This window comes from Cynocephalus volans, chromosome 16, assembly GCF_027409185.1.
Source record: "Cynocephalus volans isolate mCynVol1 chromosome 16, mCynVol1.pri, whole genome shotgun sequence".
Taxonomy (NCBI): Eukaryota; Metazoa; Chordata; class Mammalia; order Dermoptera; family Cynocephalidae; genus Cynocephalus; species Cynocephalus volans.
The window spans coordinates 63,008,171-63,031,078 of NC_084475.1; the positions used below are offsets into that span (position 1 = coordinate 63,008,171).

Genomic DNA, 22,908 nt, shown 5'->3' on the forward strand with positions numbered 1-22,908 from the left:
CGATTTTAAATAGCCTTTCTCGATCATTTTCATGTTTGCTTTTTACTCCTTTGTAAATATCAGGTCTGATTGGTTAATTGTTCCAGAGCCAGTACACGTGCCTCGAAGAAGAGTTCCTCCCAACAGAGCCAGCATCACCTTGGCCAGATTCTCCTTCACGGGGTGGTTGCATAATGAGAGTGCACTTTGGTCATTCTTTCTAGACAGGAAACTTTTCCTCACTTGCTCATGTAGTAACTGTCGGTTTAGTTAACACTAGACGCCACTTGTACACATTGCGTGTCCGCTTGACTGGGTGCACACACTGCGGGAGAGCGCGGGGTGCCGACAGCATGTGAGTGAGCGAGGTGCACTGCCAGACCCTGCGCGTGGGGAGGAAGAGCGCTCACCGGACTCCTGCCCGGACCGTGAACATGACAGCTCAGTCTTGGTTCTGCAATTCTCTCAACTATGCATAAAGTCGTTAAATCCCGGATAGCAAACATGATGTGGCTCCAGAGAGTTTTTGGGCAAAGTGACAGTACAGACTTAACTAGAACAATTTTCTTTTACAGTAAATATAACAATATCCTTTAATGGATGAATGAATAAGGAAACTGTGACATATACATTTAAATACACCCCCCCCTCCCCACAACACAGAGCATGGAATACTACTCTGCCACAAAAAAGAATGACATACTCCCATTTGCAACAACATGGATGAGCCTGGAGAAATTTATGTTGAGTGAAATAAGCAAAGCACAGAGGTATAAATATCACATGTGCTCACTTATGTAAGGAGCTGTGAGAGAAAGAAGGAAGGGAAGAAAGTCCATAGCAGTGTGTTGGACTTGCAGAGGGACAGAGCATTCCATGGGCTACAAAGTGGAGTAAGGGGGTTGAGGGAGGGAGAGGGAGTTCGGGCATTATCGGGTGGGGGACACAGGGTACAAATGCAATTTGTGGTAATGGGCGTGCTGCCAGTAGGAATCTGGCCCTCACATCATGGGCACAAGGGCTGACAATCAGCTTTCTATCTCATGAATATTCATAAACAATATTCTCTCTCTGTGTGTGTGTGTGTGTGTGTGTGTCTGTATATATGTATATATAAAAAATGTCTTCTAACCATGAAAAAAGTATGTATTGCAAAATGGGAAAAACTATACACACAAAAAACCCCGCATTCTTTTCCAGATTTCTTCGAATTTCTGTCTTTCCCTCAGGGTCACTAACTTCTTTTCTCTCATTTCACTTCTACCGACTCCAGTATGGTTTCTGCTTATTCGTTCTACAAACCAAATGTCACTAAGGTTGCCAGTACGGTCTATTTTCCAATGTAGTGGGCAGTTTGAGTTCACACCTTCTGTGGAATCTACTGATTCCTCTTCTCAGCACATTTATTGTTTAGAAAAGACATTTATCGTCTTTGTCTCCAAAGGGTGAGTCTTTATAATGGATGGCTATTCCATCTTCTTCATCTGTGGCTCTTCTGTCCACTTCCTTTAAAGTTTGAAGGTCCTTAGAATCCAGACAATGTCTGTTTCTCCCTCTGTCATCTCTTCCCACATGACCAACTTCATTTCTGCACTTTCAGTTGCCATTATGATCCTCCAGGCATTGAATTCCTTGCCAATTGCAAATTCCTGTGTCCAACTAGTGCTGGACATTTGCACTTACATGTCTAGCAATTTGTGGGGCGTATCGGTAATTTTATTTCTATTTCCTGACATGCTTCCATCTACCTTCTGCAGAGAGAATTTTATTGGTTGTTTCATTTTCTCATTATACTGTTTCACATAACTGATATTAAGTATGAGTGTGTTTCTTTTGAGCTCTCTTTCCCTCCAAGAATCAAAGATAGAAGAGAGCATGTTCACATCCGTATTCTGAGGGGAACAAACAACCTCTTTTAGGTGAAGTTCATTTTTACCGATAGCTCGAATACACTAATGTTGAGGAGATGAATTGTACCATCTGTCTTTACGTCAGGTTGTAGAGACAGGCTTGGACTTTCTTTTTAAAGAATAAACAAATACAAGCATTTTTCTATAGTAAAAATTTAATGCAGAAAGCAATATAATAGTTTCACAAAATACAAAGAATATATTTTGTTCTATGAAGCACAGTATAAAGGCGTATTGACAAAAACAATTTCAATCTTGTCAACAGTTAGATAAATAAACATTTAAATAAATAAATAGATAGATACATTTGCACGGTCGTCTGTAAGTACCAGTCCCTGCAGGGTTGAACATGACGCTGCTGAACACCCTGAAGGCATCTGACAAACTTGAGGCACTTCATGTCATGATTGTAGCAGAAGTGACAGTCTTGGCGACCGGAGAGCTCAGGAAAGTGCGATAGTGTGTACTCGTCCATGAGAGTCGTTTCCACGTCGGACCAGGTCTCATTGCCTCCTCCCTAATCTTCCCCGCATGTTTATTGATGAAGAGAAGGATCTCACGATTTCTGCTCTCACGACCTCCCAGGCGCAAGGGCTGTGCCTCTTCTCTTTCAGGTAGAGACTGATTCTTTGGAAGTATTTCCTCACGGCCAGTGCGAAGTCCTCGTTCACCAGGGGAGTCTCTTCCACCCCCACCTCCGGCATCAGACAGGCTTCCAGGTCGTCCAGCTGCTGATAGAGTCCAGTGCAGAGTTTGTCCAAGAGGCTCTCATCCCAAGCAGCCGATGAGCCCTCTGTGCAGAAGAGGTTGAAGCTCTGCTGGGTCATCTCATGGAGGACAGAGATGGCTCGGGCCTTCTGCAGCTGGTGGCCATCCAAGTCTTCCTGGGGGAATCCGAAGTCATTTCTGTCCTTCAGGCAGGACAGAGGGGAGATTCTCCTCATTCGTCCCAGGAGTATCAAGGCCCTCCTGGTCCCCAGGCTGTGGGCCTGAGGCAGATCACAGCCCAGAGAGCAGGTCGCCTGGCAGCTGAGCACCAGCAGGGCCATCAGTAAAGGAAAGGGCAAGGCCATTGGGGATCTCGCAGATGCTGCTGGCCTGGCTGAGATGGGCGACTCTGAGCCTTAGCCGCTAGGTTCTCTGAAGAGCTTGCTTTGTGCATGTGTCTTAAATAGGGAACACACTAGTTTCCATTTTTTGGATGCCCGTGTCTTCCTTTCTACTTCTGTTTTTGCTTTCTTTATGCACTCTCTACATACTTTGAGAGCAGCGTTTCTCCACCTTTTTCTTTTCTCTTTTATTTCTTTCATGGTGGCCTGCTCATCCCTTTCCTCCAGAGCCTGGTTAAATTGTTTTTTCCGAATTGACCCTCCTGTGATAAGCTACAAAGGCGGGGGTATATCGTGCAATTATTTACGGACCGTATCTGTAGCTCAGGTTTATACGTAGAAAAGAAAGTGTGAAGTTAACTTTTTGCATTCAATGCATGTTTAAGAAGGTCTCTATAAAAATTTTAAGCCAAGACTTAAGTTTCAAAGTTATTGATTTGACTTGGCTTTATAAGTTTATTTGCTGAGCTCCTTTTTGTGTCATCTATTGACTTATATAAATTGTAATGAGTCAAATTTCACATGCAAATTCATGTTACAAAAATACACAATACCAATGTAATGACATACTTAAATATCTTTCAAAACTGCTAAAAATTATCTATCAATTCAATTATTTTCTTCCCATTAATTTCTAGTGTACCTAACTTTAAATTTTGTTCCATACGATAGAATACATTGTCACTGTGCCACCTCCCGGATGTTCCCCCAGGTGCGGTCAACTTTTATTTCTTTTTAGCACTCGACTTCATTATTGATGTGGCGAATAACTTTAGCAGAGCCACATAATAAAGCACAAATTCTTTGCATTTAATTCTCAAAGCCATTAACTCATTCAGTAGCACTCAGGAGCAAACCTCAGCTCCATCCACGAGACAGCCAAAGGCAGTCCATATGTATTCGTGTGGAGGCCACATCTCGAGACATGATTTTGAGATCAAGCGATCGTCTATTCACCGTAGGCTTGTATTGCTCATGCTGCATATGCTCTGTGGATCTTCCGAGAACTCAATGTCAATGCTTCTTGATACACAAGAAAACCCGAGGGAAATAAAAATTAGTAATAAGGGACAGGTTTTCTTAGATTTGGGCTTTGGAGAACCACAAATTATTGTAATGACTAAGATTTGTTAACACCTCTAGGAACTAATTTTCACACTTTTGGGAGCAATACCATCCCAAGAAGAATGCACGATGGAGAGAACATCAATTTTATTTAAAAAGAAAATTTTGTTTTGCACCGAAGTTCAAATTTCCAACCAAACATCAGTCGGAGATTCCAATTCTAATGGAATCTTATTAAACCAAAGGAAGCCATCTTTGTCATAAATGGCAACAATGGGATGTAGGTGTGATGAAAATAAATGGCTGTTCAATTGTTGTGTACCGCTGGCGAGACACCAGAGATCTTTCTTTCCCATTTCCTTTTACATAGAAAGGAAAGTTGCTGCATTTTCCCTCCCAAGGAATGGGAATACCAAGAAAGCCAATATATGTACCTCAGTGTGATCAAACGTCACAAGGAAAGCAATATCCCACTGCAAAGGACACGACGAAGGATAATTTAGCTAAATTGAGCCCAGCCAAGGGGCAGATGAGGGGATGCGGCAGAGCAGAAGAAAAGTGGTGGAAGGGACGCAGGTCAAAGGTAGCAAACGGGCATGGGCTCCAGGAAAAGCAATCACTGCTGGTCCAGGGGTTGGTTTCAGCTTTGCTGGATCCAGCTTTCAAGAGAGTCAAGGGAGACACAACAACCACAAGAGTTTACACACAGAAAAGGCAAACTCGTGAGAGTGCAATATGCTCTCTGGATAACGGGGAAGCGAGAAATGCATCCCTTGTTTTCTCCTTGTGGATAAATGGACTCAGAAGTTGACTCATCGTCTTGTCATGTCTCCAGCAAGAAGCAAGGGAATTCACAATTTCAAAGGACACCCCTTCTTTACACATGGCTATATTATTTCTCCTAGCTGTCAGAGATGATGTCTTTATTACACTGAACCTTCGAATGAACTTCGTCCTAAGAATATAGGTCGCCATGAGTCCGTAAGTTACTCTTGGCCAGAGGAGTCGTCTTATGCGGTCTTGTTTCCTGGGCATCTTAGCCTAGTTCCTATCATTTCCGGAGCTCAGTCAATATTTATGAAAGGAATAATCATTATAATAACAGTGGAAAGAATAATACCAATACATACTGGAGACATGAATTGGGAAGACAATAGATCTAAAGAATTTGTAAGCTCTTCCCGCTTCATGCAGGGAAATTGTAATGGAAGATTTTGTGACGATTTAAAAAACAAAACACAAACACTTGATTGTAGAGATGCTTTCTTCCCATTTGTAGTTTTAATATTTAGAACCTCAGGATGTGCCACAGGGCCTGGTTGCAAATGGAAGACCCACCTTCCACTTTTACTTCAGTGCCCCTCAAGGAAGCGCAACGCCTTGCCTGATCGCACATTCCTTGTCTTTTCCGATAATACGGAGACGATGTGAATGTTACAATGTGTTTGGGGACCTTGTCCCTATACACTTGTCTGTTTTTCAATTTTGGCCTGTGCCTTTGGGAATCACTTAACTCTTCCCAAGATTCAGTCAGTGTCGCTGTGAACTTTAATGAATGACATCCGTGTCGTTTTCCCTGAGTCTAAATTGTGGAATCAGAGTTGGCATCAGATTTTGAAATAAACTGTGCCTAGCAAGAATGCCAGTTAATTTTCTCTTACAAATACTGTTAGTACACACAGTGTGAAAATAAAGAGTGGTCTTATTCAAAGAACATATATTCTCTTCTCACTAATCCCCCAGTCGGACTCTCTTTCCCCTCTCCTTTGCACTTAGGTATCCGACGAGCATGAATCCAGGCTGAGTAAATACGGGTGGAAGTGATGTTCACCCTGTGCAGCATGGGTCCTTCAAAGCATCCTACAAGTGATCCACCATATAATTTTTTCCATATCGACTGAGCACAGTAGCCTCAAGCGTCGCAAACCTGTTTGAACTTATATGTTGATGATGGCAAAGCTGCAAAATAGTAGGTTGTGAGGTCCCTGAAACCCCGCTCAGAGGAGGCCAACACTGAGCTCTTCTATAAAGGAAAGATAAGTTTGTATTATCATCTAACTACTGGTGGTTTTCTTTTGTTCTGTTACAGGAGCGAGCATCAACTTGACTGACAAATGCCCTTCACCAAATTCTAGACTGAAGAACCATGTCTGTAAACAATTAAACTTCCAACTTCGGAAACAACAAGCACCACTCAAGAATTGAAACAGATAATGAAAATTATAAATCATGACAGTATTTATTTAGGACAAGACACCATGTTATTCTCTCTAATCATTCTACTGTAAATTCACGATGTAGAACGTATGTTTTACATAATCCCATGATTTAGGATTCAGATGTTTTTCAGCTGGTGCAAATGTGTGAGTTTAGCTTGCTTTGGGGGGCCTGGTAAACAATCGTGTAATTGGTTAGGGAGGGTCCTGAGTATAACTTCTACGTCATTTCCTGACGTTGCTCTGAAGGCGGTGAATGAGGACTAAGCGCACCTCAATTTCCACTCTGACCACCTCCCAGGCACAGGGGCTGTATTTCTTTTCCCTCAGATAACCAATCATTTCTTGGAAATACTTCCGAACGTCATTTCCCAAATCAGGACAAGAGAGAGTTTCTCCATTTGTCATCTGCACTTGTCGCAGACTCTTCTCAAGGCTGAAGAGTAGTTTATCGAGGAGGATCGCATCCCAAGCAGCATGGCTGTTCTCTCTTTTGAGGAGGCTGAGGATCTGCTGGAGCATCTGACCACGGAAACAGGTGGCATGTGTCTTCTGGATTGGGGTGATATTTTCTCCTGTCCAAGGAAAATTGAAGTTCTTCCTGTCCTTGAAGCATGAGTGAGATGGGATCTTTTTCATCCGTCTCACTAGCATGATGGCTTGCCGGTTTTCCAGGCCATGGTTGGAAGGCATGCCCCAGACAGATGAGCAGGCAGGGACGGAGCAGAGCACCACTCCCGCCATGAGCAGGCAGATGTGGACCATTGAGAATTTCAGTGATTCTCGAGGCGGCCGCGAGAGGGCGCGCGAACGGCCTTTTCTGAGCCTCCGGTTCCGGAAACGCGGACGGACTCGGCCGCTTTTGGTTTCAGAGGGTGCCACAGCCCGAGAGAGCAGACGTCGCCGCTTGTCGCGCCGAACCGGTGCTGCTTAAATAGTGTGGAGAACATTTTCCTCCGATGGCTGCGGAGAGAGCTCCGCCGCGGCTTGGCGCGACCCAGTTTTCTTCGGTGAGGGCCGTGAGTGTCTGAGCTGCTCCCTGTGCTCGGGGCTTTCTTTCGCGTAGAAGCCGCAGCGAGACTGAGTTTGACGGGGAAACCCATTGAGTCGGGACGCGAGGGCTCGCGACCGCACGGGCTGTGATGGTCACAGATTCCGCAGGAGTGGGGGACGCGAGGCCGGGACAGCCTGGGAAAGGGGAGCCGGGTAGACAGCGGGTCCGGGAGCAGCCCTAGTGCGGGAGCCTCGGGCGAGTGAGCGGGGACGACGGCGGTGATACCGCCGGGACCGTGACTGGGGCCGGGACCGGGGCCGGGGCCGGGGCCGGGCCGGGCCGGGCCGGGAACAGGGACGGAGCCGGGGCCGGGGCCGGGGCCGGGACCGGGGCCGGGGCCGGGGCTGGGGCCGGGAACAGGGATGGAGTCGGGGCCGGGGCCGGGGCCGGGGCCGGGAGGAGGGACGTGCGCCCCCCTGTGGGGTCGTCGGAGTTTTCAGTGGCCCATGTTTCTGAGTCAGGACGTTCAAGTCTTTGAAAAAAGGAATCTAGGCAAATTAAAGCGGCATTATTTGATTTAGATCGTTTTTATGTAATTTTACTTTCCTAGCATTAAAGGAGGGAAACTCCACGATATTTGCAAGGTGCTACTTTACTTTTCAACGGACAGAACTGCCATGTTTAGGTTTCTTGTGATTCAGGATTAATCTTCGATCATTGCTCTTTCACCTGAGGTTGCTGAAACTTCTTTCGCAGAACGCCACCGTGACTTGTGTTGCTAGGAAGAAAAAGGAGCAGTGTCGTGTAGGAGCAGTTGAGGGCATTTAGCCGGTCAGAACCTTCAACGCTCTTGGGTGAGAGTGGCATAGAGTGAGTGCAATTTGCCACACTTGATGACCATGCAATTGCCACAGTCTCCCTTCTCCCTGGTGAGACTCTGAGGGATTTGCAAGTGCACGGTCATTTCTGGTCTTTACTTAAAATTGTATTACTTTGTTTCTCCTGGATAGTTTTTCACTAATTTTCATTTTTCATACGGCATGGAAATATCATTTGTGTCGATTCCTTAGATTGCGGCCTCCTTAAATCTTTGGCTTGAGGAAAGTACTCCCTAATTCCAGCCCAGGAAACAGCTTTTGAATTAGTATTGTGATTATCCGTGGTTGAAAATCAAGGAATGTCCACTCACCCTCCCTTCAAAAAAAGCCCCAATACAAATAACTTATATATTTAAATGCATTTTATATATGCTTAAAATTATATATATTTTATATGCATAGGTAATTATATGTCAATGCAAATACTTTGTTTATATTATATGTAAAGATAATTATACATACAGTATTACATATTATCTAATATTTATATATTTATAATGTTGGATTATATATGTATATACAGTTAGATTCATAGGTATACTTATGTTTACATATATTTACATATATATTATTTTAGAATAAGAAGAAAATAGATATACTACATGTATTTTTATACAATATATATACTCCGTATATTTTTAAACCTTTTTTCTGTCCTTTCCAATTTTCTTTTTTTAGATCCCTGCTTCAAAATATATCACCAAACGTGGGTGAAACTGACTGACTGTGAAGGACAGATTAGTATTTCGTTTGTAAACTGTTCACAGAGCAGCCATTTTCTGTCACTCGACTTCCTGCCACACCGGTTCCCCGGAAGGTGCTTCAAGGGTGCTGGGCAGTTTCTCTTCTGCACCAGGCACTGCTCTAACACTGGCAGCCTGGGCTCTGCTCCTGCACAGGCCTGCAGACGGTCCCCCTCGTGGAGTTTCCATTTGAGAGGCACCAATGTGACTGGCCCTGAGCGTGTCAAGGGAGCTGCACTGAAAGCTTCTCTTGGCTTGACTCGGTTGAATGCAGACTCTACAGAGGATTACGATATTTGTTATATCAATACTCACGGTAACTATTGTTTACTATGTTCAGATTCTCAGCAAGTAACTTGCAAGTTTATGTGACTTAATCTCTCCAATTTCCACTGGAAAACTGGTAGTGACAACTACTAAAGTTTTCTCACAGTTTCCCTGTCTCAGTTATAACTGGATCCACATTGCCAAGCATGTTATCACTCATGTATATGCAGTCAACACATTACTGGTGACAGACGAAGAGAACTAATGAATTAATGCCTCAGCTCTATGCTGCTATTATCTATCGATTATGTCGGAAAATATGAGCTATGGCTCCTGTGAAGAAAGGTGGAAGACATCAAATCTAGTGAATGAGTCCTTTAATAGGGAAATGCAGACAGAGGAGGCAACTTGTATTTCAGTGCAATCGAAGAAATTTAATAATGCTGTACAGGATCAAATCTCTAAGTGCTAGAATTTGAAAAGAGACATATATTGAGACGTATTTATTTCAACATTGGTTCTCATTTGTATGAATATTTCCTACTGGATTGAGATTTCTTTCATTTTTGATGAACGTGTTGAACTTCCAGTGTAATAACACGAGCGCAGTGTTGAAGTCATGACATTATCTGAGGCTCGTAAATGGAAGACAAAGTGAAAGGAAGTGGAAACAAAACTGGGACAAGCCCAAAAGCTGCAAACCCTGGGCTCGCCGTGTCAGACTCTCACATGCAAGAAGGTGCTGATAGCAGCTGGGTCGATGCCCGACACCTCCATCCCCCCAGTGGCCGCGCTACCTCCTCCCTGGTGCATTGGCCCATTTTGTGTTGCTCTAAGAGAATATCTGAGACTAGGTAATTTGGAAAGAACAGAGGTTTGTTTGTCTTATGATTCTGGGACAGCTGATTCTGGCATGGACCTCAGGCTTCCTCTACTCATGGTGGAAAACGGCAGGCACTGGCGGGTACAAGCAGATCACATGGTGAGAGGAAGCAAGAGAGGCAGGGAGGAGATGCCAGGGTCTTTTATACAACCAGCTCTCCAGGGAACTAATAGAGCAAGATTTCACTAGGGCCCCACTTCCCCCAGGGAGAACATGAATCCATTCATGAGGGATCCGCCCCCCATGACTCAGCTTCCAGCACTGCCACATTGAGGACCAGATTTCCGCATGAGTTTCGGTGGGGACCACACATCCAAATTCTATCACCTGGTGACACTGAAGATGATGTGCTCCAGTTCTCTCTGCACCGTTCGCTGTGACCTGACCCAGGTCCGTGACCTGCCAAGGCAGGAGACCGACCTCCACAGTTCTGCACCCAGGTGGGAGAATCTTCCTTTTTTCCCATCCGAAGGAGGAGAACGTATTCAGTTCCCCTGGAGCAGCTGGATGGTGGCAAATTCCAAAAGGCTCAAGCCACCTCTGTTCCCCATGAGATTATCCAACAGATCTCCAACTTCCCCCGCACGAGGGCTGAAATTCCTCACTGGACTCGATGACTCACTAGAGTCTCTGGAGCCCTGTGTGGTGCAGGAGATGGAAGAGACCCTGGGCAGGAGGAGGAAAACATACATTCCGATTTTAAATAGCCTTTCTCGATCATTTTCATGTTTGCTTTTTACTCCTTTGTAAATATCAGGTCTGATTGGTTAATTGTTCCAGAGCCAGTACACGTGCCTCGAAGAAGAGTTCCTCCCAACAGAGCCAGCATCACCTTGGCCAGATTCTCATTCACGGGGTGGTTGCATAATGAGAGTGCACTTTGGTCATTCTTTCTAGACAGGAAACTTTTCCTCACTTGCTCATGTAGTAACTGTCGGTTTAGTTAACACTAGACGCCACTTGTACACATTGCGTGTCCGCTTGACTGGGTGCACACACTGCGGGAGAGCGCGGGGTGCCGACAGCATGTGAGTGAGCGAGGTGCACTGCCAGACCCTGCGCGTGGGGAGGAAGAGCGCTCACCAGACTCCTGCCCGGACCGTGAACATGACAGCTCAGTCTTGGTTCTGCAATTCTCTCAACTATGCATAAAGTCGTTAAATCCCGGATAGCAAACATGATGTGGCTCCAGAGAGTTTTTGGGCAAAGTGACAGTACAGACTTAACTAGAACAATTTTCTTTTACAGTAAATATAACAATATCCTTTAATGGATGAATGAATAAGGAAACTGTGACATATACATTTAAATACACCCCCCCCCTCCCCACAACACAGAGCATGGAATACTACTCTGCCACAAAAAAGAATGACATACTCCCATTTGCAACAACATGGATGAGCCTGGAGAAATTTATGTTGAGTGAAATAAGCAAAGCACAGAGGTATAAATATCACATGTGCTCACTTATGTAAGGAGCTGTGAGAGAAAGAAGGAAGGAAAGAAAGTCCATAGCAGTGTGTTGGACTTGCAGAGGGACAGAGCATTCCATGGGCTACAAAGTGGAGTAAGGGGGTTGAGGGAGGGAGAGGGAGTTCGGGCATTATCGGGTGGGGGACACAGGGTACAAATGCAATTTGTGGTAATGGGCGTGCTGCCAGTAGGAATCTGGCCCTCACATCATGGGCACAAGGGCTGACAATCAGCTTTCTATCTCATGAATATTCATAAACAATATTCTCTCTCTGTGTGTGTGTGTGTGTGTGTGTGTGTGTGTGTCTGTATATATGTATATATAAAAAATGTCTTCTAACCATGAAAAAAGTATGTATTGCAAAATGGGAAAAACTATACACCAAAAAACCCCGCATTCTTTTCCCGATTTCTTCGAATTTCTGTCTTTCCCTCAGGGTCACTAACTTCTTTTCTCTCATTTCACTTCTACCGACTCCAGTATGGTTTCTGCTTATTCGTTCTACAAACCAAATGTCACTAAGGTTGCCAGTACGGTCTATTTTCCAATGTAGTGGGCAGTTTGAGTTCACACCTTCTGTGGAATCTACTGATTCCTCTTCTCAGCACATTTATTGTTTAGAAAAGACATTTATCGTCTTTGTCTCCAAAGGGTGAGTCTTTATAATGGATGGCTATTCCATCTTCTTCATCTGTGGCTCTTCTGTCCACTTCCTTTAAAGTTTGAAGGTCCTTAGAATCCAGACAATGTCTGTTTCTCCCTCTGTCATCTCTTCCCACATGACCAACTTCATTTCTGCACTTTCAGTTGCCATTATGATCCTCCAGGCATTGAATTCCTTGCCAATTGCAAATTCCTGTGTCCAACTAGTGCTGGACATTTGCACTTACATGTCTAGCAATTTGTGGGGCGTATCGGTAATTTTATTTCTATTTCCTGACATGCTTCCATCTACCTTCTGCAGAGAGAATTTTATTGGTTGTTTCATTTTCTCATTATACTGTTTCACATAACTGATATTAAGTATGAGTGTGTTTCTTTTGAGCTCTCTTTCCCTCCAAGAATCAAAGATAGAAGAGAGCATGTTCACATCCGTATTCTGAGGGGAACAAACAACCTCTTTTAGGTGAAGTTCATTTTTACCGATAGCTCGAATACACTAATGTTGAGGAGATGAATTGTACCATCTGTCTTTACGTCAGGTTGTAGAGACAGGCTTGGACTTTCTTTTTAAAGAATAAACAAATACAAGCATTTTTCTATAGTAAAAATTTAATGCAGAAAGCAATATAATAGTTTCACAAAATACAAAGAATATATTTTGTTCTATGAAGCACAGTATAAAGGCGTATTGACAAAAACAATTTCAATCTTGTCAACAGTTAGATAAATAAACATTTAAATAAATAAATAGATAGATACATTTGCACGGTCGTCTGTAAGTACCAGTCCCTGCAGGGTTGAACATGACGCTGCTGAACACCCTGAAGGCATCTGACAAACTTGAGGCACTTCATGTCATGATTGTAGCAGAAGTGACAGTCTTGGCGACCGGAGAGCTCAGGAAAGTGCGATAGTGTGTACTCGTCCATGAGAGTCGTTTCCACGTCGGACCAGGTCTCATTGCCTCCTCCCTAATCTTCCCCGCATGTTTATTGATGAAGAGAAGGATCTCACGATTTCTGCTCTCACGACCTCCCAGGCGCAAGGGCTGTGCCTCTTCTCTTTCAGGTAGAGACTGATTCTTTGGAAGTATTTCCTCACGGCCAGTGCGAAGTCCTCGTTCACCAGGGGAGTCTCTTCCACCCCCACCTCCGGCATCAGACAGGCTTCCAGGTCGTCCAGCTGCTGATAGAGTCCAGTGCAGAGTTTGTCCAAGAGGCTCTCATCCCAAGCAGCCGATGAGCCCTCTGTGCAGAAGAGGTTGAAGCTCTGCTGGGTCATCTCATGGAGGACAGAGATGGCTCGGGCCTTCTGCAGCTGGTGGCCATCCAAGTCTTCCTGGGGGAATCCGAAGTCATTTCTGTCCTTCAGGCAGGACAGAGGGGAGATTCTCCTCATTCGTCCCAGGAGTATCAAGGCCCTCCTGGTCCCCAGGCTGTGGGCCTGAGGCAGATCACAGCCCAGAGAGCAGGTCGCCTGGCAGCTGAGCACCAGCAGGGCCATCAGTAAAGGAAAGGGCAAGGCCATTGGGGATCTCGCAGATGCTGCTGGCCTGGCTGAGATGGGCGACTCTGAGCCTTAGCCGCTAGGTTCTCTGAAGAGCTTGCTTTGTGCATGTGTCTTAAATAGGGAACACACTAGTTTCCATTTTTTGGATGCCCGTGTCTTCCTTTCTACTTCTGTTTTTGCTTTCTTTATGCACTCTCTACATACTTTGAGAGCAGCGTTTCTCCACCTTTTTCTTTTCTCTTTTATTTCTTTCATGGTGGCCTGCTCATCCCTTTCCTCCAGAGCCTGGTTAAATTGTTTTTTCCGAATTGACCCTCCTGTGATAAGCTACAAAGGCGGGGGTATATCGTGCAATTATTTACGGACCGTATCTGTAGCTCAGGTTTATACGTAGAAAAGAAAGTGTGAAGTTAACTTTTTGCATTCAATGCATGTTTAAGAAGGTCTCTATAAAAATTTTAAGCCAAGACTTAAGTTTCAAAGTTATTGATTTGACTTGGCTTTATAAGTTTATTTGCTGAGCTCCTTTTTGTGTCATCTATTGACTTATATAAATTGTAATGAGTCAAATTTCACATGCAAATTCATGTTACAAAAATACACAATACCAATGTAATGACATACTTAAATATCTTTCAAAACTGCTAAAAATTATCTATCAATTCAATTATTTTCTTCCCATTAATTTCTAGTGTACCTAACTTTAAATTTTGTTCCATACGATAGAATACATTGTCACTGTGCCACCTCCCGGATGTTCCCCCAGGTGCGGTCAACTTTTATTTCTTTTTAGCACTCGACTTCATTATTGATGTGGCGAATAACTTTAGCAGAGCCACATAATAAAGCACAAATTCTTTGCATTTAATTCTCAAAGCCATTAACTCATTCAGTAGCACTCAGGAGCAAACCTCAGCTCCATCCACGAGACAGCCAAAGGCAGTCCATATGTATTCGTGTGGAGGCCACATCTCGAGACATGATTTTGAGATCAAGCGATCGTCTATTCACCGTAGGCTTGTATTGCTCATGCTGCATATGCTCTGTGGATCTTCCGAGAACTCAATGTCAATGCTTCTTGATACACAAGAAAACCCGAGGGAAATAAAAATTAGTAATAAGGGACAGGTTTTCTTAGATTTGGGCTTTGGAGAACCACAAATTATTGTAATGACTAAGATTTGTTAACACCTCTAGGAACTAATTTTCACACTTTTGGGAGCAATACCATCCCAAGAAGAATGCACGATGGAGAGAACATCAATTTTATTTAAAAAGAAAATTTTGTTTTGCACCGAAGTTCAAATTTCCAACCAAACATCAGTCGGAGATTCCAATTCTAATGGAATCTTATTAAACCAAAGGAAGCCATCTTTGTCATAAATGGCAACAATGGGATGTAGGTGTGATGAAAATAAATGGCTGTTCAATTGTTGTGTACCGCTGGCGAGACACCAGAGATCTTTCTTTCCCATTTCCTTTTACATAGAAAGGAAAGTTGCTGCATTTTCCCTCCCAAGGAATGGGAATACCAAGAAAGCCAATATATGTACCTCAGTGTGATCAAACGTCACAAGGAAAGCAATATCCCACTGCAAAGGACACGACGAAGGATAATTTAGCTAAATTGAGCCCAGCCAAGGGGCAGATGAGGGGATGCGGCAGAGCAGAAGAAAAGTGGTGGAAGGGACGCAGGTCAAAGGTAGCAAACGGGCATGGGCTCCAGGAAAAGCAATCACTGCTGGTCCAGGGGTTGGTTTCAGCTTTGCTGGATCCAGCTTTCAAGAGAGTCAAGGGAGACACAACAACCACAAGAGTTTACACACAGAAAAGGCAAACTCGTGAGAGTGCAATATGCTCTCTGGATAACGGGGAAGCGAGAAATGCATCCCTTGTTTTCTCCTTGTGGATAAATGGACTCAGAAGTTGACTCATCGTCTTGTCATGTCTCCAGCAAGAAGCAAGGGAATTCACAATTTCAAAGGACACCCCTTCTTTACACATGGCTATATTATTTCTCCTAGCTGTCAGAGATGATGTCTTTATTACACTGAACCTTCGAATGAACTTCGTCCTAAGAATATAGGTCGCCATGAGTCCGTAAGTTACTCTTGGCCAGAGGAGTCGTCTTATGCGGTCTTGTTTCCTGGGCATCTTAGCCTAGTTCCTATCATTTCCGGAGCTCAGTCAATATTTATGAAAGGAATAATCATTATAATAACAGTGGAAAGAATAATACCAATACATACTGGAGACATGAATTGGGAAGACAATAGATCTAAAGAATTTGTAAGCTCTTCCCGCTTCATGCAGGGAAATTGTAATGGAAGATTTTGTGACGATTTAAAAAACAAAACACAAACACTTGATTGTAGAGATGCTTTCTTCCCATTTGTAGTTTTAATATTTAGAACCTCAGGATGTGCCACAGGGCCTGGTTGCAAATGGAAGACCCACCTTCCACTTTTACTTCAGTGCCCCTCAAGGAAGCGCAACGCCTTGCCTGATCGCACATTCCTTGTCTTTTCCGATAATACGGAGACGATGTGAATGTTACAATGTGTTTGGGGACCTTGTCCCTATACACTTGTCTGTTTTTCAATTTTGGCCTGTGCCTTTGGGAATCACTTAACTCTTCCCAAGATTCAGTCAGTGTCGCTGTGAACTTTAATGAATGACATCCGTGTCGTTTTCCCTGAGTCTAAATTGTGGAATCAGAGTTGGCATCAGATTTTGAAATAAACTGTGCCTAGCAAGAATGCCAGTTAATTTTCTCTTACAAATACTGTTAGTACACACAGTGTGAAAATAAAGAGTGGTCTTATTCAAAGAACATATATTCTCTTCTCACTAATCCCCCAGTCGGACTCTCTTTCCCCTCTCCTTTGCACTTAGGTATCCGACGAGCATGAATCCAGGCTGAGTAAATACGGGTGGAAGGGATGTTCACCCTGTGCAGCATGGGTCCTTCAAAGCATCCTACAAGTGATCCACCATATAATTTTTTCCATATCGACTGAGCACAGTAGCCTCAAGCGTCGCAAACCTGTTTGAACTTATATGTTGATGATGGCAAAGCTGCAAAATAGTAGGTTGTGAGGTCCCTGAAACCCCGCTCAGAGGAGGCCAACACTGAGCTCTTCTATAAAGGAAAGATAAGTTTGTATTATCATCTAACTACTGGTGGTTTTCTTTTGTTCTGTTACAGGAGCGAGCATCAACTTGACTGACAAATGCCCTTCACCAAATTCTAGACTGAAGAACCATGTCTGTAAACAATTAAACTTCCAACTTCGGAAACAACAAGCACCACTCAAGAATTGAAACAGATAATGAAAATTATAAATCATGACAGTATTTATTTAGGACAAGACACCATGTTATTCTCTCTAATCATTCTACTGTAAATTCACGATGTAGAACGTATGTTTTACATAATCCCATGATTTAGGATTCAGATGTTTTTCAGCTGGTGCAAATGTGTGAGTTTAGCTTGCTTTGGGGGGCCTGGTAAACAATCGTGTAATTGGTTAGGGAGGGTCCTGAGTATAACTTCTACGTCATTTCCTGACGTTGCTCTGAAGGCGGTGAATGAGGACTAAGCGCACCTCAATTTCCACTCTGACCACCTCCCAGGCACAGGGGCTGTATTTCTTTTCCCTCAGATAACCAATCATTTCTTGGAAATACTTCCGAACGTCATTTCCCAAATCAGGACAAGAGAGAGTTTCTCCATTTGTCATCTGCACTTGTCGCAGACTCTTCTCAAGGCTGAAGAGTAGTTTATCGAGGAGGATCGCATCCCAAGCAGCATGGCTGTTCTCTCTTTTGAGGAGGCTGAGGATCTGCTGGAGCATCTGACCACGGAAACAGGTGGCATGTGTCTTCTGGATTGGGGTGATATTTTCTCCTGTCCAAGGAAAATTGAAGTTCTTCCTGTCCTTGAAGCATGAGTGAGATGGGATCTTTTTCATCCGTCTCACTAGCATGATGGCTTGCCGGTTTTCCAGGCCATGGCTGGAAGGCATGCCCCAGACAGATGAGCAGGCAGGGACGGAGCAGAGCACCACTCCCGCCATGAGCAGGCAGATGTGGACCATTGAGAATTTCAGTGATTCTCGAGGCGGCCGCGAGAGGGCGCGCGAACGGCCTTTTCTGAGCCTCCGGTTCCGGAAACGCGGACGGACTCGGCCGCTTTTGGTTTCAGAGGGTGCCACAGCCCGAGAGAGCAGACGTCGCCGCTTGTCGCGCCGAACCGGTGCTGCTTAAATAGTGTGGAGAACATTTTCCTCCGATGGCTGCGGAGAGAGCTCCGCCGCGGCTTGGCGCGACCCAGTTTTCTTCGGTGAGGGCCGTGAGTGTCTGAGCTGCTCCCTGTGCTCGGGGCTTTCTTTCGCGTAGAAGCCGCAGCGAGACTGAGTTTGACGGGGAAACCCATTGAGTCGGGACCCGAGGGCTCGCGACCGCACGGGCTGTGATGGTCACAGATTCCGCAGGAGTGGGGGACGCGAGGCCGGGACAGCCTGGGAAAGGGGAGCCGGGTAGACAGCGGGTCCGGGAGCAGCCCTAGTGCGGGAGCCTCGGGCGAGTGAGCGGGGACGACGGCGGTGATACCGCCGGGACCGTGACTGGGGCCGGGACCGGGGCCGGGGCCGGGGCCGGGCCGGGCCGGGCCGGGAACAGGGACGGAGCCGGGGCCGGGGCCGGGGCCGGGACCGGGGCCGGGGCCGGGGCTGGGGCCGGGAACAGGGATGGAGTCGGGGCCGGGGCCGGGGCCGGGGCCGGGAGGAGGGACGTGCGCCCCCCTGTGGGGTCGTCGGAGTTTTCAGTGGCCCATGTTTCTGAGTCAGGACGTTCAATTCTTTGAAAAAAGGAATCTAGGCAAATTAAAGCGGCATTATTTGATTTAGATCGTTTTTTATGTAATTTTACTTTCCTAGCATTAAAGGAGGGAAACTCCACGATATTTGCAAGGTGCTACTTTACTTTTCAACGGACAGAACTGCCATGTTTAGGTTTCTTGTGATTCAGGATTAATCTTCGATCATTGCTCTTTCACCTGAGGTTGCTGAAACTTCTTTCGCAGAACGCCACCGTGACTTGTGTTGCTAGGAAGAAAAAGGAGCAGTGTCGTGTAGGAGCAGTTGAGGGCATTTAGCCGGTCAGAACCTTCAACGCTCTTGGGTGAGAGTGGCATAGAGTGAGTGCAATTTGCCACACTTGATGACCATGCAATTGCCACAGTCTCCCTTCTCCCTGGTGAGACTCTGAGGGATTTGCAAGTGCACGGTCATTTCTGGTCTTTACTTAAAATTGTATTACTTTGTTTCTCCTGGATAGTTTTTCACTAATTTTCATTTTTCATACGGCATGGAAATATCATTTGTGTCGATTCCTTAGATTGCGGCCTCCTTAAATCTTTGGCTTGAGGAAAGTACTCCCTAATTCCAGCCCAGGAAACAGCTTTTGAATTAGGATTGTGATTATCCGTGGTTGAAAATCAAGGAATGTCCACTCACCCTCCCTTCAAAAAAAGCCCCAATACAAATAACTTATATATTTAAATGCATTTTATATATGCTTAAAATTATATATATTTTATATGCATAGGTAATTATATGTCAATGTAAATACTTTGTTTATATTATATGTAAAGATAATTATACATACAGTATTACATATTATCTAATATTTATATATTTATAATGTTGGATTATATATGTATATACAGTTAGATTCATAGGTATACTTATGTTTACATATATTTACATATATATTATTTTAGAATAAGAAGAAAATAGATATACTACATGTAGTTTTATACAATATATATACTCCGTATATTTTTAAACCTTTTTTCTGTCCTTTCCAATTTTCTTTTTTTAGATCCCTGCTTCAAAATATATCACCAAACGTGGGTGAAACTGACTGACTGTGAAGGACAGATTAGTATTTCGTTTGTAAACTGTTCACAGAGCAGCCATTTTCTGTCACTCGACTTCCTGCCACACCGGTTCCCCAGAAGGTGCTTCAAGGGTGCTGGGCAGTTTCTCTTCTGCACCAGGCACTGCTCTAACACTGGCAGCCTGGGCTCTGCTCCTGCACAGGCCTGCAGACGGTCCCCCTCGTGGAGTTTCCATTTGAGAGGCACCAATGTGACTGGCCCTGAGCGTGTCAAGGGAGCTGCACTGAAAGCTTCTCTTGGCTTGACTCGGTTGAATGCAGACTCTACAGAGGATTACGATATTTGTTATATCAATACTCACGGTAACTATTGTTTACTATGTTCAGATTCTCAGCAAGTAACTTGCAAGTTTATGTGACTTAATCTCTCCAATTTCCACTGGAAAACTAGTACTGACAACTACTAAAGTTTTCTCACAGTTTCCCTGTCTCAGTTATAACTGGATCCACATTGCCAAGCATGTTATCACTCATGTATATGCAGTCAACACATTACTGGTGACAGACGAAGAGAACTAATGAATTAATGCCTCAGCTCTATGCTGCTATTATCTATCGATTATGTCGGAAAATATGAGCTATGGCTCCTGTGAAGAAAGGTGGAAGACATCAAATCTAGTGAATGAGTCCTTTAATAGGGAAATGCAGACAGAGGAGGCCACTTGTATTTCAGTGCAATCGAAGAAATTTAATAATGCTGTACAGGATCAAATCTCTAAGTGCTAGAATTTGAAAAGAGACATATATTGAGACGTATTTATTTCAACATTGGTTCTCATTTGTATGAATATTTCCTACTGGATTGAGATTTCTTTCATTTTTGATGAACGTGTTGAACTTCCAGTGTAATAACACGAGCGCAGTGTTGAAGTCATGACATTATCTGAGGCTCGTAAATGGAAGACAAAGTGAAAGGAAGTGGAAACAAAACTGGGACAAGCCCAAAAGCTGCAAACCCTGGGCTCGCCGTGTCAGACTCTCACATGCAAGAAGGTGCTGATAGCAGCTGGGTCGATGCCCGACACCTCCATCCCCCCAGTGGCCGCGCTACCTCCTCCCTGGTGCATTGGCCCATTTTGTGTTGCTCTAAGAGAATATCTGAGACTAGGTAATTTGGAAAGAACAGAGGTTTGTTTGTCTTATGATTCTGGGACAGCTGATTCTGGCATGGACCTCAGGCTTCCTCTACTCATGGTGGAAAACGGCAGGCACTGGCGGGTACAAGCAGATCACATGGTGAGAGGAAGCAAGAGAGGCAGGGAGGAGATGCCAGGGTCTTTTATACAACCAGCTCTCCAGGGAACTAATAGAGCAAGATTTCACTAGGGCCCCACTTCCCCCAGGGAGAACATGAATCCATTCATGAGGGATCCGCCCCCCATGACTCAGCTTCCAGCACTGCCACATTGAGGACCAGATTTCCGCATGAGTTTCGGTGGGGACCACACATCCAAATTCTATCACCTGGTGACACTGAAGATGATGTGCTCCAGTTCTCTCTGCACCGTTCGCTGTGACCTGACCCAGGTCCGTGACCTGCCAAGGCAGGAGACCGACCTCCACAGTTCTGCACCCAGGTGGGAGAATCTTCCTTTTTTCCCATCCGAAGGAGGAGAACGTATTCAGTTCCCCTGGAGCAGCTGGATGGTGGCAAATTCCAAAAGGCTCAAGCCACCTCTGTTCCCCATGAGATTATCCAACAGATCTCCAACTTCCCCCGCACGAGGGCTGAAATTCCTCACTGGACTCGATGACTCACTAGAGTCTCTGGAGCCCTGTGTGGTGCAGGAGATGGAAGAGACCCTGGGCAGGAGGAGGAAAACATACATTCCGATTTTAAATAGCCTTTCTCGATCATTTTCATGTTTGCTTTTTACTCCTTTGTAAATATCAGGTCTGATTGGTTAATTGTTCCAGAGCCAGTACACGTGCCTCGAAGAAGAGTTCCTCCCAACAGAGCCAGCATCACCTTGGCCAGATTCTCCTTCACGGGGTGGTTGCATAATGAGAGTGCACTTTGGTCATTCTTTCTAGACAGGAAACTTTTCCTCACTTGCTCATGTAGTAACTGTCGGTTTAGTTAACACTAGACGCCACTTGTACACATTGCGTGTCCGCTTGACTGGGTGCACACACTGCGGGAGAGCGCGGGGTGCCGACAGCATGTGAGTGAGCGAGGTGCACTGCCAGACCCTGCGCGTGGGGAGGAAGAGCGCTCACCGGACTCCTGCCCGGACCGTGAACATGACAGCTCAGTCTTGGTTCTGCAATTCTCTCAACTATGCATAAAGTCGTTAAATCCCGGATAGCAAACATGATGTGGCTCCAGAGAGTTTTTGGGCAAAGTGACAGTACAGACTTAACTAGAACAATTTTCTTTTACAGTAAATATAACAATATCCTTTAATGGATGAATGAATAAGGAAACTGTGACATATACATTTAAATACACCCCCCCCCCTCCCCACAACACAGAGCATGGAATACTACTCTGCCACAAAAAAGAATGACATACTCCCATTTGCAACAACATGGATGAGCCTGGAGAAATTTATGTTGAGTGAAATAAGCAAAGCACAGAGGTATAAATATCACATGTGCTCACTTATGTAAGGAGCTGTGAGAGAAAGAAGGAAGGAAAGAAAGTCCATAGCAGTGTGTTGGACTTGCAGAGGGACAGAGCATTCCATGGGCTACAAAGTGGAGTAAGGGGGTTGAGGGAGGGAGAGGGAGTTCGGGCATTATCGGGTGGGGGACACAGGGTACAAATGCAATTTGTGGTAATGGGCGTGCTGCCAGTAGGAATCTGGCCCTCACATCATGGGCACAAGGGCTGACAATCAGCTTTCTATCTCATGAATATTCATAAACAATATTCTCTCTCTCTGTGTGTGTGTGTGTGTGTGTGTGTGTGTGTCTGTATATATGTATATATAAAAAATGTCTTCTAACCATGAAAAAAGTATGTATTGCAAAATGGGAAAAACTATACACCAAAAAACCCCGCATTCTTTTCCCGATTTCTTCGAATTTCTGTCTTTCCCTCAGGGTCACTAACTTCTTTTCTCTCATTTCACTTCTACCGACTCCAGTATGGTTTCTGCTTATTCGTTCTACAAACCAAATGTCACTAAGGTTGCCAGTACGGTCTATTTTCCAATGTAGTGGGCAGTTTGAGTTCACACCTTCTGTGGAATCTACTGATTCCTCTTCTCAGCACATTTATTGTTTAGAAAAGACATTTATCGTCTTTG

General features: G+C 44.6%; 2 protein-coding genes across 2 annotated transcripts; both read right to left on the reverse strand.

Annotated features, from left to right (window-relative positions):
- Nucleotides 1-2,392: 2,392 nt before the first annotated feature.
- On the reverse strand, nucleotides 2,393-2,962 carry LOC134364809 (interferon alpha-4-like). The gene has a single exon (XM_063080972.1). It carries the CDS (start codon nucleotides 2,960-2,962, stop codon nucleotides 2,393-2,395), a length of 570 nt encoding a protein of 189 aa, XP_062937042.1.
- A 10,176-nt stretch (nucleotides 2,963-13,138) lies between these two features.
- On the reverse strand, nucleotides 13,139-13,708 carry LOC134364822 (interferon alpha-4-like). Its single transcript, XM_063080995.1, has one exon. The coding sequence runs from the start codon at nucleotides 13,706-13,708 to the stop codon at nucleotides 13,139-13,141; it is 570 nt and encodes a 189-aa protein (XP_062937065.1).
- Nucleotides 13,709-22,908: the final 9,200 nt, after the last annotated feature.